The sequence below is a fragment of the Scyliorhinus canicula genome, chromosome 6 (assembly GCF_902713615.1).
Source record: "Scyliorhinus canicula chromosome 6, sScyCan1.1, whole genome shotgun sequence".
Lineage (NCBI taxonomy): Eukaryota > Metazoa > Chordata > Chondrichthyes > Carcharhiniformes > Scyliorhinidae > Scyliorhinus > Scyliorhinus canicula.
In genome coordinates, this window is record NC_052151.1 from 56189 (window position 1) to 76084 (window position 19896).

A 19896-nucleotide genomic window follows, 5' to 3' on the forward strand; every position below is an offset into this window, starting at 1 on the left:
GAGCCCTCCCCTCACACCGAGCACTCCCCTCACACCGAGCACCGAGCCCTCCCCTCACACCGAGCCCTCCCCCACACCGAGCCCTCCCCTACACAGCACCGCCCTCCCCCCTCACACCGAGCCCTCCCCTCACACCGAGCCCTCCCCTCACACCGAGCCCTCCCCTCACACGAGGCCCTCCCCTCAACCGAGCACTCCCTCGCACCGAGCCCTCCCCTCACACCGAGCCCTCCCCTCCCACCGAGCCCTCCCCTCACACCGAGCCCTCCCCTCCCCCCGAGCCCTCCCCCTCACACCGAGCCCTCCCCTCACACCGAGCCCTCCCCTCACACCGAGCCCTCCCCTCACACCGAGCCCTCCCCTCCCTCACACCGAGCCCTCCCCTCACACCGAGCCCTCCCCTCACACCGAGCCCTCCCCTCACACCGAGCACCGGCCCCTCCCCTCCACACCGAGCCCATCCCCTCACACCGAGCCCTCCCCTCACACCGAGCCTCGCAATCCCCTCACACCGAGCCCTCCCCTCACACCGAGCCCTCCCCTCACACCGAGCCATCCCCTCACACCGAGCCCTCCCCTCACACCGAGCCCTCCCCTTCACAACACGAGCCCTCCCCTCACCACCGAGCCCTCCCCTCACACCGAGCACCGAGCCCTCCCCCTCACACCGAGCCCTCCCCTCACACCGAGCCCTCCCCTCACACCGAAGCCCATCCCCTACACACCGAGCCCTCCCCTCACACCGAGCCCTCCCCTCACACCGAGCCCTCCCCTCACAACCGAGCCCTCCCTCTCACACCCGAGCCCTCCCCTCCACACCGGAGCCCTCCCCTCACACCGAGCCCTCCCCCTCACACCGAGCCCTCCCCTCAAACCGAGCCCTCCCCTCACACCGGCCCTCCCCTCCAACCGAGCCCTCCCCTCACACCGAGCCCTCCCCTCACACCGAGCCCTCCCCTCACTCACACCGGCACACCGAGCCCTCCCCTCACACCGAGCCCTCCCCACACCGACCTCCCCTCACACCGAGCCCTCCCCTCACACCGAGCACCGAGCCCTCCCCTCACACCGAGCCCTCCCTCACACCGAGCCCTCCCCTCACACCGAGCACCGAGCCCTCCCCTCACACCGAGCACCGAGCCCTCCCCTCACTATACCGAGCCCTCCCCTCACCCGAGCACCGAGCCCTCCCCTCACACCGAGCCCTCCCCTCACCCCGAGCCCTCCCCTCACACCGAGCCCTCCCTCACACCGAGCCCTCCCCTCACACCGAGCCCCCCCCTCACACCGAGCCCTCCCCTCACACCGAGCCCTCCCCTCACACCGGCCCTCCCCTCACACCGAGCCCTCCCCTCACACCGAGCACCGAGCCCTCCCCTCACACCGAGCACTCCCCTCACACCGAGCCCTCCCCTCACACCGAGCCCTCCCCTCACACCGAAGCCCTCCCCTCACACGAGCACCGAGCCCTCCCCACACCGAGCCCTCCCCTCACACCGAGCTCCTCCCCTCACACGAGCCCTCCCCTCACACGAGCCCTCCCCTCACACCGAGCCCTCCCCTACACACCGAGCCCTCCCCTCACACCGAGCCCTCCCCTCACACCGAGCCCTCCCCCTCACACCGAGCCCTCCCCTCACACCGAGCCCTCCCTCACCACCGAGCCCTCCCCTCACACCGAGCCCTCCCCTCACACCGAGCCCTCCCCTCACACCCGAGCACCGAGCCCTCCCCTCACACCGAGCCCCTCACCCTCACACCGAGCCCTCCCCTCACACGAGCACCTCCCTCACACCGAGCACTCCCCTCACACCCTCACACCGAGCCCTCCCCTCACACCGAGCACTCCCCTCACACCGAGCCCTCCCCTCACACCGAGCCCTCCCCCTCACACCGAGCACCCCCCTCACACCGAGCACTCCCCTCACACCGAGCCCTCCCCTCACACCGAGCCCTCCCCTCACACCGAGCCCTCCCCTCACACCGAGCCCTCCCCTCACACCGAGCCCTCCCCTCACACCGAGCACCGAGCCCTCCCCTCACACCGAGCCCTCCCCTCACACCGAGCCCTCCCCTCACACCGAGCTCTCCCCTCACACCGAGCCCTCCCCTCACACCGAGCCCTCCCCTCACACCGAGCCCTCCCCTCACACCGAGCCCTCCCCTCACACCGAGCCCTCCCCTCACACCGAGCCCTCCCCTCACACCGAGCCCTCCCCTCACACCGAGCCCTCCCCTCACAACCGAGCCCTCCCCTCACACCGAGCCCTCCCCTCACACCGAGCCCTCCCCTCACACCGAGCCCTCCCCTCACACCGAGCCCTCCCCTCACACCGAGCCCTCCCCTCACACCGAGCCCTCCCCTCACACCGAGCCCTCCCCTCACACCGAGCCCTCCCCTCACACCGAGCCCTCCCCTCACACCGAGCACCGAGCCCTCCCCTCACACCGAGCCCTCCCCTCACACCGAGCCCTCCCCTCACACCGAGCCCCCCCCTCACACCGAGCCCTCCCCTCACACCGAGCCCTCCCCTCACACCGAGCCCTCCCCTCACACCGAGCCCTCCCCTCACACCGAGCACCGAGCCCTCCCCTCACACCGAGCACTCCCCTCAAACCCTCACACCTCAAACCCTCACACCGAGCACTCCCCTCAAACCCTCACACCTCAAACCCTCACACCGAGCACTCCCCTCAAATCTCAAACCCTCACACCGAGCACTCCCCTCAAACCCTCACACCTCAAACCCTCACACCGAGCACTCCCCTCAAACCCTCACACCTCAAACCCTTACACCGATCACTCCCCTCAAACCCTCACACCTCAAACCCTCACACCGAGCACTCCCCTCAAACCCTCACACCTCAAACCCTCACACCGAGCACTCCCCTCAAACCCTCACACCTCAAACCCTCACACCGAGCACTCCCCTCAAACCTCAAACCCTCACACCTCAAACCCTCACACTGAGCACTCACCTCAAACCCTCACACCTCAAACCCTCACACCGAGCACTATCCTCAAACCTTCACACCTCAAACCCTCACACTGAGCACTCACCTCAAACCCTCACACCTCAAACCCTCACACCGAGCACTATCCTCAAACCCTCACACCGAGAACTCCCCTCAAACCTCAAACCCTCATACCTCAAATCCTCACACTGAGCACTCACCTCAAACCCTCAAAACCTTGAACCCTAAAACCCTCAAAATTCTTCACATTGAGTATTCACCTCAAAACCCTTCAAACTGAAATGTACCTCAAACCCCTCCAAAATCGCATCATCCTCTGAGAGAGGAAAATCCTCCTTCACTGTGTTGTAAATTTTAAAACAGTGCCCCCTTGTTCTGGACTCACCCACAACAGGAAACATCTTTTCAACATCCACCTTGTCAATCCCGTTGAGGATCTTATAAACTCCAATCAAGTCACCCCTCACTTTTCCACTCCAGTGTCAAATCTTTCCTCATAAAACAACCAGCTTATTCCAGCTATTAATCCAGTTACCCTCCTCTGAACCACTTACAATTTATTTAAATAAGGAGATCAAAACTACTCACAGTATCCGAGATACGGTCTCACCAAAGTCTTGTATATGTGAAACTCAACACCTTACCTTTATCTTCAATTCCTCTGGTAATAAAGGCTAACATTCCATTCACGCAGGAAGAAGACAATGTTCTCGAGGAGAATACTGAGATACAGCTACTGGACTAGAAGGGCTTGAGGTTCATAAGGAGGAGGTGTTAGCAATTCTGGAAAGAGTGAAAATAGATAAGTCCCCTGGGCCGGATGGGATTTATCCTCGGATTCTCTGGGAAGCTAGGGAGGAGATTGCTGAGCCTTTGGCTTTGATCTTTAAGTCATCTTTGTCTACAGGAATAGTGCCAGAAGACTGGAGGATAGCAAATGTTGTCCCCTTGTTCAAGAAGGGGAGTAGAGATAACCCCGGTAACTACAGACCAGTGAGCCTTACTTCTGTTGTGGGCAAAGCCTTGGAAAGGTTTATAAGAGATAGGATGTATAATCATCTGGAAAGGAATAATTTGATTAGAGATAGTCAACATGGTTTTGTGAAGGGTAGGTCGTGCCTCACAAACCTTATTGAGTTCTTTGAGAAGGTGATCAAACAGGTGGATGAGGGTAAAGCAGTTGATGTGGTGTATATGGAATTCAGTAAAGCGTTTGATAAGGTTCCCCACGGTAGGCTATTGCAGAAAATACGGAGGCATGGGATTCAGGGTGATTTAGCAGTTTGGATCAGAAATTGGCTAGCTGGAAGAAGACAAAGGGTGGTGGTTGATGGGAAATTTTCAGCCTGGAGTCCAGTTACTCGTGGTGTACCACAAGGATTTATTTTGGGGCCACTGCTGTTTGTCAGTTTTGCAAATGACCTGGAGGAGGGCTTAGAAGTATAGGTGAGTAAATTTGCAGACGACACTAAAGTCGGTGGAGTTGTGGACAGTGCGGAAGGATGTTACAAGTTACAGAGGGACATAGATAAGCTGCAGAGCTGGGCTGACAGGTGGCAAATGGAGTTTAATGCAGAAAAGTGTGAGGTGATTCATTTTCGAAGGCATAACAGGAAGACAGAGTACTGGGCTAATGGTAAGATTCTTGGAAGTGTGGATGAGCAGAGAGATCTCGGTGTCCATGTCCATAGATCCCTGAAAGTTGCCACCCAGGTTGAGAGGGTTGTTAAGAAGGTGTACAGTGTGTTCGCTTTTATTGGTAGAGGGATTGAGTTTCGGAGCCATGAGGTCATGTTGCAGTTGTACAAATCCCTGGTACGGCCGCATTTGGAGTATTGTGTACAGTTCTGGTCGCCGCATTATAGGAAGGATGTGGAAGCATTGGAAAGGGTACAGAGGAGATTTACCAGGATGTTGCCTGGTATGGAGGGAAAATCATATGAGGAAAGGCTGAGGGACTTGAGGCTGTTTTCATTAGAGAGAAGAAGGTTAAGAGGTGACTTAATTGAGGCATACAAGATGATCAGAGGATTAGATCAGAGGGCAGCACGGTAGCATTGTGGATAGTGCAATTGCTTCACAGCTCCAGGGTCCCAGGTTCGATTCCCGCTTGGGTCACTGTCTGTGCGGAGTCTGCACATCCTCCCCGTGTATGCGTGGGTTTCCTCTGGGTGCTCCGGTTTCCTCCCACAGTCCAAAGATGTGCAGGTTAGATGGATTGTCCATGTTAAATTGCCCTTAGTGTCCAAAATTGCCCTTAGTGTTGTGTGGGGTTACTGGTTTATGGGGATAGGGTGCAGGTGTGGATCTTGGGTAGGGTGCTCTTTCCAAGAGCTGGTGCAGACTCGATGGGCTGAATGGCCTCCTTCTGCATTGTAAATTCTATGATTCTAGATAGGGTGGACAGTGAGAGCCTTTTTCCTCGGATGGTGATGTCCAGCACGAGGGGACATAGCTTTAAATTGAGGGGAGATAGATATAGGACAGATGTCAGAGGCAGTTTCTTTACTCTGAGAGTAGTAGGGGTGTGGAATGCCCTGCCTGCAACAGTAGTGGACTCGCCAACACTAAACGCATTCAAATGGTCATTGGATAGGCATATGGACGATAAGGGAATAGTGTAGAGGGACTTTAGGAGGGTTTCACAGGACGGTGCAACATCGAGGGCCAAAGGGCCTGTACTGCGCTGTAATGTTCCATGTTCTATTCGCCTCCATAATGACTTGCTGCACCTGCATACTAACTTTGCATTACTCATGCACTAGGGCACCCAGATCCCTCTGCACCTCACAATTCTGCAGCTTGTCTCCATTTCAGTCACCCTCTGCCTTTTTATTCTTCCTGCCAAATGAACAACTTCATTTTTCCCTCATATTCCATCTGCTAGATTTTTCCTCACTCATTCCACCTATCCATATCCATCTGCAACCTCCTTATGTCCTCTTCACAACATACTTTCCAACCTATCTTTGTGTCAGCTACACCATTTAGCTGCCGAACCTTCGCTCCCCTCACCCGAGTCATTGATGTCAATTGTGAAAAGTTGAGGCCCAGTACAGACCCCTGCAGGACTCTACTCCTCACATCCAGCCAATCAGGATAAGACCCACTTATACATACTCTGTTTCATGCCAGTCAGCCAATCTTCTATTCATGCTGATATGTTACCCCCTACACCATGAGCTTTTCTTCACAATAACCTTTGGTGTGGCACCTTATCAAATGCCTCTGTAAATCCAAGTACAGTACATCTACAGGTTCTCCTTTATCCACAGCACATTATTCCTTCAAAGAACTCCAGTAAATTAGTTAAGTACAATTTTCCTTTTGTAAAACCATGCTGACTCTCCTGATTACCTGGTCTTTCTCTCAGTGCCCAGCTATAACCCACTTCATGGTCAATTTTAACACCTTCCCCGTGACAGACGTCAGGCTAACCGGCCGATAGATTCCTATTTTCTGCCTCCTTCCCTTGAACAGAGGGATTATATTTGCTACTTTACAGTCTGATGGAACCTTTGCAGAATCTGGCTACTTTTGGAAAATGAACACTAACGCATCCACTATGTCACGAGCTAACTCATGGAAGACCCCAGGATGACGTCCATCAAGACCCAGAGTTTTCTCAGCCGCAGATGCATCCGTTTGCTCTGCACAGCTTCCCTGGTGAATGTAACTTCACCAAATTCCTCTCCCCGCCACCTCCTGATTGACATCTATTACTGGAATGTTTTTATATCCTCTATCGTGAAGACAGGAGCAAAATATCTGTTCTTTTCACACACCATTTCCTTATTATTGACTATCAACTCCCCCAATCTCATTCTCCAGAGGACCAGACTCACTTTACTGATTTGTTTCCTGTTTAAATACCTGTAGAAACTCTTATCCGTGTTTGCATTTCTCTCCTGTTTCCTCTCGTATTCTCATTTCTTTCTCCTGATTAATCTGTTAGTCAGTCTCTGCCGTTCTTTATATTCTGACCAATCATCTGACCTCCAATCTTTCCTAGTTTGATGTTTTTTCCTCAAGTTTGATGCTTTCCTTAACTCCTTTAGTGAACCGCGGATCAAGGGTCCTCCCCTTCGGATCTTTATTTATACTAGGAATATATTGATTCTGCGTGTAGGCTAGGAATCCTATGGCGAGTATCAACTCATCTCCTCGATCCCCAAAGCCTGTCCACCATGTACAAAGCACAAGTCAGGAGTGTAATGGAACACTCTCCACTTGCCTGGATGAGCGCAGCTCCAACAACACTCAAGAAGCTCAACACCATCCAGGATAAAGCAGCCCCGCTTGATTGCTCCCCTTCCACAAACATTCAAACCCCCCCACCACCGACACACAGTGGCAGCCGTGTGTACCATCTACAAGATTCACTGCAGTAACTCACCAAGGCCCCTCAGGCAGCACCTTCCAAACCCACGGCTAGAAGGACAAAAGCAGCAGATACCTGGGAACCCCGCCCCTCTGGAACCCCGCCCCTCTGTAACCCCGCCCTCTGGAACCCCGGCCCTCTGGAACCCCGCACCTCTGGAACGCCGCCTCCCGGGAACCCCGCCCCCCCAGGAACCCCGCCCCCCCAGGAACCCCCCCCCCCGGGAACCCTCCCCCCCCGGGAACCCCGCCCCCCCGGGAACCCCGCCCCCCCGGGAACCCTGCCCCCTGGGAACCCCGCCCCTGGGAACCCCGCCCCCTGGGAACCCCGCCCCCCCGGGAACCCTGCCCCCTGGGAACCCCGCCCCCTGGGAACCCCGCCCTCCCGGGAACCCTGCCCCCTGGGAACCCCGCCCCTGGGAACCCCGCCCCCTGGGAACCCCGCCCCCCCGGGAACCCTGCCCCCTGGGAACCCCGCCCCCTGGGAACCCCGCCCCCCCGGGAACCCTGCCCCCTGGGAACCCCGCCCCTGGGAACCCCGCCCCCTGGGAACCCCGCCCCCCCGGGAACCCTGCCCCCTGGGAACCCCGCCCCCTGGGAACCCCGCCCCCCCGGGAACCCTGCCCCCGGGGAACCCCGCCCCTGGGAACCCCGCCCCCTGGGAACCCCGCCCCCCCGGGAACCCTGCCCCCTGGGAACCCCGCCCCTGGGAACCCCCCCCCCGGAACCCCGCCCCTGGGAACCCCGCCCCCTGGGAACCCCGCCCCCCTGGGAACCCTGCCCCCTGGGAACCCCGCCCCTGGGAACCCCGCCCCCTGGGACCCCCCCCCCCCCCGGAACCCCGCCCCTGGGAACCCCGCCCCCTGGCCTACCAGTGACCTACATGAGTAGCTGATAAAAAGGGCTTTTCAGCCCCCAAGTCTACCCCCCCCCCCCCCCCCGATGTCGCTTGTAACAGTTACTCCCCTTCTGTGTCTTCAGGCTCAGTGGATCGTATGAAGCCCTGTCCGGGGGTAGTACCACTGAAGGATTTGAAGACTTCACCGGAGGTGTGGCTGAGATGTATGACCTGGGCAGCGCTCCCCGTGATCTCTACACCATCATCCAGAAGGCAGTGGACAGAGGCTCACTGCTGGGCTGCTCCATTGATGTAAGAGGGGGCTGGGCTGGAGTGGGGGGGGGGGTGGCTTGTACTGGTGGGGGCTGGGCTCTGGGGGGAATGGTTGTGCTGGGGGGGGGGGGGGTGCTGGGGGGGGGGCGGGTATTTGGCCGGAAGGAGGGATCGGGGGGGGAGGGGGATTGGAGTGCTGGGCTGGGGGGAGGGGGGTGCTGCTGGGCTGGCGGGGACGGATTGGGTTGAGGGGGGGTTTGGGCTGGTGGGGGCTGTACTGGGGGTAGGGGGGAGGGAGGCGGGGGGACCGCAGCGTAGGTTAGTGTCTCTCTTTGAGGACCTCCAAACTCCTTGCTGAATCCCGAACCCCCCTTATTTTTCCCTGACCTTTGTCTCAATGACCCCAACTGGGACCGACGTGACCCCAGCTGGTACGTGCGTAATTCCGAGGGTTATTATAGTTGGGGAAGGGAGTCGTGACCATCCTTCCCGATCCATGCTCTGATCCGTGGCCATGCAGGACTTCTACCAGTCTCAAGGTGATTTAGAACATCAAACATTACAGCACAGTACAGGCCCTTCGGCCCACGATGTTGTGCCGACCATTTATCCTAATCTACGATCAACCTAACCTACACACCTTCAATTTACTGCTGTCCATGTGCCTGTCTAAGAGTCGCTTAAACATCCCTAATGACTCTGACTCCACCACCTCTGCTGCCAGTGCATTCCACACACCCACCACTCTCTGTGTAAAGAACCTCTGACATCTCCCCTATACCTTCCTCCAATCACCTTCAAATTATGTCCCCCTCGTGACAGCCATTTCCACCCTGGGGAAAAGTCTCTGGCTATCCACTATATCCATGCCTCTCATCACCTTGTACACCTCTAGCAAGCCACCTCTCTGCCTTCTTCACTCCAGTGAGAAAAGCCCTAGCTCCCTCAACCTTTCTTCATAAGACATGCCCTCCAGTCCAGGCAGCATCCTGGTAAATCTCCTCTGTACCCTCTCCAAAGCATCCACATCCTTCCTATAATGAGGCGACCAGACTGGATACAATATTCCAAATGTGGTCTAACTAGGGTTTTATAAAGCTGCAGCAAAACCTCGCGGCTCTTAAACTCAATCCCCCTGTTAATGAAAGCCAACACACCATATGCCTTCTTAACAACCCTATAAAGCTGGGTGGCAACTTTGAGGGATCTACGTACGTGGACCCCAAGATCCCTCTGTTCCTCCACACTTCCAAGAATCCTGCCTTTAACCCTGTATTCAACATTCAAATTCGACTTTCCAAAATTAATCACTTCACATTTATCAAGGTCGAACTCCATCTGCCACTTCTCAGCCCAGCTCTGCATCTTGTCAATGTCCTGGTGTAACCTGCAACATCCCTCAACACTATCTACAACTCCCCCAACCTTCGTGTCATTGGCAAACTTACTAACCCACCCTTCCACTTCCTCATCCAAGTCATTTATAATAACCACAAAGAGCAGAGGTCCCAGAACAGATCCCCGCGGGACACCAATGGTCACCGACCTCGAGGCAGAATACTTTCCATCCACTACCACTCGCTGTCTTCTTTCAGCCAGCCAATTCTGTATCCAGACAGCCAAATTTCCCTGTATCCCATGCCCCCGAACTTTCTGAATGAGCCTACCATGGGGAACCTTATCAAATGCCTTACTGAAATCCATATACACCACATCACTGCCCGACCTTCATCAATGTGTCTCGTCACATCCTCAAAGAATTAAATGAGGCTTGTGAGGCATGACCTGCCCCTCTCAAAGCCATGCTGACTATCTTTAATCAAATTATGTTTTTCTAAATAATCATAAATCCTATCTCTCAGAATCCTTTCAAATATTTTGCTCACCACAGACGTCAGACTGATGGGTCTGTAATTCCCAGGGATTTCTCTATTCCCTTTCTTGAACAGGGGAACAACATTCGCCTCCCTCCAATCATCCGGTACTACTCCAGTGGAGAGTGAGGACGCAAAGATCATCGCCAACGGTGCAGCAATCTCCTCCCTCGCTTCCCGTAGTAACCTTGGGTATATCCCATCAGGCCCAGGGGACATATCTTTCCTGATGCTTTTCAACATTTCCAGCACATCCTCCTTCTTAATATCAAACTGTTTGAGTCTATTAACCTGGTTCACACTGTTCTCATGGGCAACAAGGTCCCTCTCTCTAGTGAATACTGAAGCAAAATGTTCATTTAGGGCCTCCCCCATCTCTTCAGACTCTAGGCACAAGTTCCCTCCACTATCCCTGATCGGCCCGACTCTCACTCTGATCATCCTCTTATTTCTCACATAAGGGTAGAACACCTCAGGGTTTGCTGGGGTTAATTTCAGGTTCTGACTCCCTCCATATTCTGTTTCAGATCACTGGTGCCTTTGATATGGAAGCCGTGACCTTCAAGAAGCTGGTCAAGGGTCACGCCTACTCGGTGACAGGGGTCAAAGAGGTCAGTACATGATGAGGGGTGAAAGGGGAGGTGGAGGCAGAGGGGCAAGTAATTCCTCAATAACCCTTCGCCCGATGTCAGCTCCTTAAAACTTTCCACAATCTATTTGTCAGTGTGTGTGGAACTGTACCCCAGTGAGAGTCAGTGTGTGTGGAACTGTATCCCAGTGAGAGTCAGTGTGTGTGGAACTGTATCCCAGTGAGAGTCAGTGTGTGTGGGACCCGTACCCCAGTGAGGGTCAGTGTGTGTGGAACTGTATCCCAGTGAGAGTCAGTGTGTGTGGAACTGTATCCCAGTGAGAGTCAGTGTGTGTGGAACTGTATCCCAGTGAGAGTCAGTGTGTGTGGAACTGAATCCCAGTGAGAGTCAGTGTGTGTGGAACTGTATCCCAGTGGAAGTCAGTGTGTGTGGAACTGTATCCCAGTGAGAGTCAGTGTGTGTGGGACTGTACCCCAGTGAGAGTCAGTGTGTGTAGGTCCCGTACCCCAATGAGAGTCAGTGTGTGTGGAACTGTATCCCAGTGAGAGTCAGTGTGTGTGGAACTGTATCCCAGTGAGAGTCAGTGTGTGTGGAACTGTATCCCAGTGAGTCAGTGGGTGTGGGTCTGTACCCCAGTGAGAGTCAGTGTGTGTGGAACTGTACCCCAGTGAGAGTCAGTGTGTGTGGAACTGTATCCCAGTGAGAGTCAGTGTGTGTGGAACTGTATCCCAGTGAGAGTCAGTGTGTGTGGAACTGTATCCCAGTGAGAGTCAGTGTGTGTGGAACTGTATCCCAGTGAGAGTCAGTGTGTGTGGAACTGTATCCTAGTGAGAGTCAGTGTGTGAGGAACTGTCCCCCAGTGAGAGTCGGTGTGTGTATAACTGTACCCGTGTGAGAGTCAGTGTGTGTGGAACTGTACCCCAGTGAGAGTCAGTGTGTGTGGAACTGTATCCCAGTGAGAGTCAGTGTGTGTGGAACTGTATCCCAGTGAGAGTCAGTGTGTGTGGAACTGTATCCCAGTGAGAGTCAGTGTGTGTGGAACTGTATCCCAGTGAGAGTCAGTGTGTGTGTGGAACTGTATCCCAGTGAGAGTCAGTGTGTGTGGAACTGTATCCTAGTGAGAGTCAGTGTGTGAGGAACTGTCCCCCAGTGAGAGTCAGTGTGTGTGGAACTGTATCCCAGTGAGAGTCAGTGTGTGTATAACTGTACCCGTGTGAGAGTCAGTGTGTGAGGAACTGTACCCCAGTGAGAGTCAGTGTGTGTGGAACTGTATCCCAGTGAGAGTCAGTGTGTGTGGAACTGTATCCAAGTGAGAGTCAGTGTGTGTGGAACTGTATCCTAGTGAGAGTCAGTGTGTGTGGAACTGTATCTCAGTGAGAGTCAGTGTGTGTGGGACTGTATCCCAGTGAGAGTCAGTGTGTGTGGAACTGTATCCCAGTGAGAGTCAGTGTGTGTGGAACTGTATCCTAGTGAGAGTCAGTGTGTGTGGAACTGTATTCCAGTGAGAGTCAGTGTGTGTGGAACTGTATCCCAGTGAGAGTCAGTGTGTGTGGAACTGTATCCCAGTGAGAGTCAGTGTGTGTGGAACTGTATTCCAGTGAGAGTCAGTGTGTGTGGAACTGTATCCCAGTGAGAGTCAGTGTGTGTGGAACTGTATCCTAGTGAGAGTCAGTGTGTGTGGAACTGTATCCCAGTGAGAGTCAGTGTGTGTGGAACTGTATCCCAGTGAGAGTCAGTGTGTGTGGAACTGTATCCTAGTGAGAGTCAGTGTGTGAGGAACTGTATCCCAGTGAGAGTCAGTGTGTGTGGAACTGTACCCCAGTGAGAGTCAGTGTGTGTGGAACTGTATCCCAGTGAGAGTCAGTGTGTGTGGAACTGTATCCTAGTGAGAGTCAGTGTGTGTGGGACTGTATCCCAGTGAGAGTCAGTGTGTGTGGAACTGTATCCCAGTGAGAGTCAGTGTGTGTGGAACTGTATCCCAGTGAGAGTCAGTGTGTGTGGAACTGAATCCCAGTGAGAGTCAGTGTGTGTGGAACTGTATCCCAGTGAGAGTCAGTGTGTGTGGAACTGTATCCCAGTGAGAGTCAGTGTGTGTGGGACTGTACCCCAGTGAGAGTCAGTGTGTGTAGGTCCCGTACCCCAATGAGAGTCAGTGTGTGTGGAACTGTATCCCAGTGAGAGTCAGTGTGTGTGGAACTGTATCCCAGTGAGAGTCAGTGTGTGTGGAACTGTATCCCAGTGAGTCAGTGGGTGTGGGTCTGTACCCCAGTGAGAGTGTGTGTGGAACTGTACCCCAGTGAGAGTCAGTGTGTGTGGAACTGTATCCCAGTGAGAGTCAGTGTGTGTGGAACTGTATCCCAGTGAGAGTCAGTGTGTGTGGAACTGTATCCCAGTGAGAGTCAGTGTGTGTGGAACTGTATCCCAGTGAGAGTCAGTGTGTGTGGAACTGTATCCCAGTGAGAGTCAGTGTGTGTGGAACTGTATCCTAGTGAGAGTCAGTGTGTGTGGAACTGTATTCCAGTGAGAGTCAGTGTGTGTATAACTGTACCCGTGTGAGAGTCAGTGTGTGTGGAACTGTATCCCAGTGAGAGTCAGTGTGTGTGGGACTGTATCCCAGTGAGAGTCAGTGTGTGTGGAACTGTATCCCAGTGAGAGTCAGTGTGTGTGGGACCCGTACCCCAGTGAGAGTCAGTGTGTGTGGGACCCGTACCCCAGTGAGAGCCAGTGTGTGTGGAAACTGTATCCCAGTGAGAGTCAGTGTGTGTGGAACTGTACCCCAGTGAGAGTCAGTGTGTGTGGGACTGTATCCCAGTGAGAGTCAGTGTGTGTGGGACCCGTACCCCAGTGAGAGTCAGTGTGTGTGGGACCCGTACCCCAGTGAGAGTCAGTGTGTGTGGAACTGTACCCCAGTGAGAGTCAGTGTGTGTGGGTCCCCAGTGAGAGTCAGTGTGTGTGGGACCCATACCCCAGTGAGAGTCAGTGTGTGTGGAACTGTATCCCAGGGAGAGTCAGTGTGTGTGGAACTGTATCCCAGTGAGAGTCAGTGTGTGTGGAACTGTACCCCAGTGAGAGTCAGTGTGTGTGGAACTGTATCCCAGTGAGAGTCAGTGTGTGTGGAACTGTATCCCAGTGAGAGTCAGTGTGTGTGGAACTGTATCCTAGTGAGAGTCAGTGTGTGAGGAACTGTCCCCCAGTGAGAGTCGGTGTGTGTATAACTGTACCCGTGTGAGAGTCAGTGTGTGTGGAACTGTACCCCAGTGAGAGTCAGTGTGTGTGGAACTGTATCCCAGTGAGAGTCAGTGTGTGTGGAACTGTATCCCAGTGAGAGTCAGTGTGTGTGGAACTGTATCCCAGTGAGAGTCAGTGTGTGTGGAACTGTATCCCAGTGAGAGTCAGTGTGTGTGTGGAACTGTATCCCAGTGAGAGTCAGTGTGTGTGGAACTGTATCCCAGTGAGAGTCAGTGTGTGTGGAACTGTATCCTAGTGAGAGTCAGTGTGTGAGGAACTGTCCCCCAGTGAGAGTCAGTGTGTGTGGAACTGTACCCCAGTGAGAGTCAGTGTGTGTGGGACCCTGTACCCCAGTGAGAGTCAGTGTGTGTATAACTGTACCCGTGTGAGAGTCAGTGTGTGAGGAACTGTACCCCAGTGAGAGTCAGTGTGTGTGGAACTGTATCCCAGTGAGAGTCAGTGTGTGTGGAACTGTATCCAAGTGAGAGTCAGTGTGTGTGGAACTGTATCCTAGTGAGAGTCAGTGTGTGTGGAACTGTATCTCAGTGAGAGTCAGTGTGTGTGGGACTGTATCCCAGTGAGAGTCAGTGTGTGTGGAACTGTATCCCAGTGAGAGTCAGTGTGTGTGGAACTGTATCCTAGTGAGAGTCAGTGTGTGTGGAACTGTATTCCAGTGAGAGTCAGTGTGTGTGGAACTGTATCCCAGTGAGAGTCAGTGTGTGTGGAACTGTATCCTAGTGAGAGTCAGTGTGTGTGGAACTGTATCCCAGTGAGAGTCAGTGTGTGTGGAACTGTATCCCAGTGAGAGTCAGTGTGTGTGGAACTGTATCCTAGTGAGAGTCAGTGTGTGAGGAACTGTATCCCAGTGAGAGTCAGTGTGTGTGGAACTGTACCCCAGTGAGAGTCAGTGTGTGTGGAACTGTATCCCAGTGAGAGTCAGTGTGTGTGGAACTGTATCCTAGTGAGAGTCAGTGTGTGTGGGACTGTATCCCAGTGAGAGTCAGTGTGTGTGGAACTGTATCCCAGTGAGAGTCAGTGTGTGTGGAACTGTATCCCAGTGAGAGTCAGTGTGTGTGGAACTGAATCCCAGTGAGAGTCAGTGTGTGTGGAACTGTATCCCAGTGAGAGTCAGTGTGTGTGGAACTGTATCCCAGTGAGAGTCAGTGTGTGTGGGACTGTACCCCAGTGAGAGTCAGTGTGTGTAGGTCCCGTACCCCAATGAGAGTCAGTGTGTGTGGAACTGTATCCCAGTGAGAGTCAGTGTGTGTGGAACTGTATCCCAGTGAGAGTCAGTGTGTGTGGAACTGTATCCCAGTGAGTCAGTGGGTGTGGGTCTGTACCCCAGTGAGAGTCAGTGTGTGTGGAACTGTATCCCAGTGAGAGTCAGTGTGTGTGGAACTGTATCCCAGTGAGAGTCAGTGTGTGTGGAACTGTATCCCAGTGAGAGTCAGTGTGTGTGGAACTGTATCCTAGTGAGAGTCAGTGTGTGTGGAACTGTATTCCAGTGAGAGTCAGTGTGTGTATAACTGTACCCGTGTGAGAGTCAGTGTGTGTGGAACTGTATCCCAGTGAGAGTCAGTGTGTGTGGGACTGTATCCCAGTGAGAGTCAGTGTGTGTGGAACTGTATCCCAGTGAGAGTCAGTGTGTGTGGGACCCGTACCCCAGTGAGAGTCAGTGTGTGTGGGACCCGTACCCCAGTGAGAGCCAGTGTGTGTGGAACTGTATCCCAGTGAGAGTCAGTGTGTGTGGAACTGTACCCCAGTGAGAGTCAGTGTGTGTGGGACTGTATCCCAGTGAGAGTCAGTGTGTGTGGGACCCGTACCCCAGTGAGAGTCAGTGTGTGTGGGACCCGTACCCCAGTGAGAGTCAGTGTGTGTGGAACTGTACCCCAGTGAGAGTCAGTGTGTGTGGGTCCCCAGTGAGAGTCAGTGTGTGTGGGACCCGTACCCCAGTGAGAGTCAGTGTGTGTGGAACTGTATCCCAGGGAGAGTCAGTGTGTGTGGGACCCCTACCCCAGTGAGAGTCAGTGTGTGTGGAACTGTATCCCAGTGAGAGTCAGTGTGTGTGGAACTGTATCCCAGTGAGAGTCAGTGTGTGTGGAACTGTATCCCAGTGAGAGTCAGTGTGTGTGGGACCCGTACCCCAGTGAGAGTCAGTGTGTGTGGGTCCCGTACCCCAGTGAGAGTCAGTGTGTGTGGGACCCCAGTGAGAGTCAGTGTGTGTGGGACCCCAGTGAGAGTCAGTGTGTGTGGGACCCGTACCCCAGTGAGAGTCAGTGTGTGTGGGACCCCAGTGAGAGTCAGTGTGTGTGGGACCCCAGTGAGAGTCAGTGTGTGTGGGACCCGTACCCCAGTGAGAGTCAGTGTGTGTGGGACCCCAGTGAGAGTCAGTGTGTGTGGGACCCGTACCCCAGTGAGAGTCAGTGTGTGAGTAACTGTCCCCCAGTGAGAGTCGGTGTGTGTGGGACCCCTACCCCAGTGAGAGTCAGTGTGTGTGGGACCCGTACCCCAGTGAGAGTCAGTGTGTGGGTCACTCTACCCCAGTCAACCCTGCCTGCAGAGTCTTATCCACCACAGAGTAATCGATTCGCGAGTACACCCTCTGCACATGGGGGAATGACGAAAATGTCTTCGCACTCGGCCTCCCAAACCTCCACAGATCCACTCCCCCCCCCCTCCCCTCCCCACCTCATGTTCTCCATGAACCCCTTTATCTCCTTTGCCATTGCCGATACCCTCCCCAATCGCGGACTCGACCGTTCGAATCTTGCCTCAATAACCGTATGAAAATCCTTTCGCAATAATAACCAGGTGCGTGTCCAGGTCCGGGATCTTCCCCATTCCCACCTCCTGAAGTCGACATTGTCCCAATGGACCACTGGCATCCCCTCCAGCTTCCCCCCGGATCTTCCCTATATTCCCACCTCAAAGCCCTCCGGCAACTCCACAATCCTCAAATTCTGTCTCTGGGAGCCGTTTTCCAGATCCTCCACTTTCTCCTTAGGCCACTTCTGAGTCTCCTCAACATCCCAGTTTTGGCTGCGAATGAGGTAAGCCGCTCCTCGTGCTCCCCCACCGCCTCCTCCACCTTCTGGATCACCAGGCGCTGGGTCTCAGTCTCAACTCTCATAGAATCATAGAATTTACAGTGCAGAAGGAGGCCATTCGGCCCATCGAGTCCGCACCGGCTCTTGGAAAGGGCGCCCTACCTAATCCCACAGCTCCACCCTATCCCTGTAACCCAATAACCCCTCCTAACCTTTTTGGACACTAAGGGCAATTTAGAATGGCCAATCCACCTAACCTGCACGTCTTAGACTTGTGGGAGGAAACGGGAGCACCCGGAGGAAACCCACGCAGACACGGGGAGAACGTGCAGACTCCACACAGTCAGTGACCCAAGCCGGGAATCAAACCCGGGGTGCTGGAGCTGTGAAGCAGTTATGCTAACCACTGTGTTACCGTGCCGCCAAACGGTCGATCCCCGCTCTCAGCAGGTCCACCATCTCGCAGGGTCCTCCAGAATCACCATCCTCTACTGGCTGAACGTCTCATTCAGGAAGTCCACCAGCTGCTCCGTTGATGAGTAGGCCCGACCCCTTACTCTCTGCCATCTTTCCCTGAGTCACACAAAGAGTTTCTGCTCTGCGGCTCCTTCCGGCTTGCCCCTCTCCTGGTCCGCGCTCCATACACCGACCTCACCCATGGAGTATAACTTTCCTCCACCATCTCCGCACCTTTTGTTCTCCAAAACATCCAACAAAAACCGGCCTCGAGCGGGAGCTGCCAAACGTGGGCCCACTCACACCGTGGCCCCCCCAACGGAAGGCCGTGTATTTATTTGTTAGCGAGCCGGGCTGACCTTTGGTTTGGTGTGAACTTTGAACCCACAGGTTGACTATCGGGGAAGGAAGGAGCGACTGATCAGGATCCGAAATCCCTGGGGCCAGGTGGAGTGGACCGGAGCTTGGAGTGACAAGTGAGTTTGGGGGGGGGAACGGGATTGGGTGATTTCGGAATAGAGAGAGGAGTGGATGGGAGGGAATTCTCTGAATGGGGAATGAGGGAATGGAGCGTGTGGGAGAGGATCCCTCGGATTGTAATGGAGCTTCCCACTGGGAATCCAGTGCACGAGTTGGACCTGATCTGAATTGATCTCTTGTTTTGTCCCTCAGTGCATCGGAATGGAATCAAATCGATGAGGATGAGCGTGATGGAATGGTCCAGATGGAAGATGGGGAATTCTGGTAAGGAATGTAGGAAGCTGTATTTCACCCTTCAGGAATGGTTCTGTGGAAGGGGGAGAAGCGTTAAATTCAATGATGGATTTGCAGAACGGGTACAGCACTGAGAGAGGATATTCTGTGCCCATACTACCCCTCTGCAGGGGTAACGCACCCCTTCCCACTCTGCAGCCCTCCAATATTGTCCTTTTGGCTCAACAACAGATATAGCCGAGGAAACCCGTCAGGCGTACGCATCAAACCCGCTACAAAGTCTAAAAGGAACGGAGCCAGACGGACCAGCCGGCATCGACCCAGGTCCGGGGGAGGGAAGGTCCAACCCCGGGGGGGGGGGGGCATCCGCCGTGGCCTGGCCTGCGATCGGGGCCCACCGATCGGCGGGTCGGCCTCTCGGGGGGGGGGGGGGGCCTCATTTGCTGAGCACCGGCCCCTGTAGCCCTACGCCATGTTGCGTCGCGGCACTGCGCATGCACAGACCTGCGGCGCCCATTTGATGCTGGAATCGGCAGCTAGAGCGGCGTGGGTCGCTCCAGTGCCGTGTTGGCCCCCTGCAGGGGTCAGAATTGCTGATCCTGAGGCCATGTTGACGCCATCGAGAAACACGACGGCATTTACAACGCCGTCAACACTTAGCCTCAGGATCAGAGAATCGCGCCCTACAATTCCGGACAAGACCCTAACAGAGGCTCTTGGGGAGTAACCCAAATATTTAATTTTAAATGTGTACGACTGTGAGGAAAGGATGTCTCGCTCCAGGAGTGATTGCAGGGAAAGTTAAGGCGTCTCTGAGATTACCCAGCATGCTCTCTTCCTTCCAGCCAAGGATGATGTTGGTCTGAATTCTTGTCACGTGGAGCTCTCCCCCACATTTTAATTTTCCGCGGGGATTCCCGCTGCCCCAGAGGCCTTGCTGTTGTCCAGCTGTCGGATGGCCTTTTCAACCTCACGGCGAGCTGGCGTCGGTCTGAGATGGTGACGGATAGTGTGATGCGGGACTGTGTCAAGGGCACTTGTGTCGAAGGCTGTGTTACGGTTGAAGAGGTTCTTGAAGTGCCCTGTCCAGCGGGCGATGGCGCCTCTCTGTCCAGCGGGCAATGGCTGCCTCTCTGTCCTGTCCAGCGGGCAATGGTTGCCTCTCTGTCCTGTCCAGCGGGCAATGGCTGACTCTCTGTCCAGCGGGCGATGGCTGACTCTCTGTCCAGCGGGCAATGGCTGCCTCTCTGTCCTGTCCAGCGGGCAATGGCTGCCTCTCTGTCCTGTCCAGCGGGCAATGGCTGCCTCTCTGCTCTGTCCAGCGGGCAATGGCTGCCTCTCTGCTCTGTCCAGCGGGCAATGGCTGCCTCTCTGCTCTGTCCAGCGGGCAATGGCTGCCTCTCTGCTCTGTCCAGCGGGCAATGGCTGCCTCTCTGTCCTGTCCAGCGGGCAATGGCTGCCTCTCTGTCCTGTCCAGCGGGCAATGGCTGCCTCTCTGTCCTGTCCAGCGGGCAATGGCT

At 55.1% G+C, this 19896-nt stretch overlaps 1 protein-coding gene across 1 annotated transcript in view; it reads left to right on the plus strand.

Moving 5' to 3' along the window:
* The window catches only part of LOC119966899 (calpain-1 catalytic subunit-like), an 85404-nt gene that overhangs the window by 29017 nt on the left and 36491 nt on the right, over positions 1 to 19896 (plus strand). The window contains exons 2-5 of the mRNA XM_038798855.1: positions 8338 to 8506; positions 10869 to 10952; positions 18053 to 18138; positions 18335 to 18406. Coding sequence (XP_038654783.1) covers positions 8338 to 8506; positions 10869 to 10952; positions 18053 to 18138; positions 18335 to 18406 — 411 coding nt within the window. The remainder of the gene's footprint in view (positions 1 to 8337; positions 8507 to 10868; positions 10953 to 18052; positions 18139 to 18334; positions 18407 to 19896) is intronic.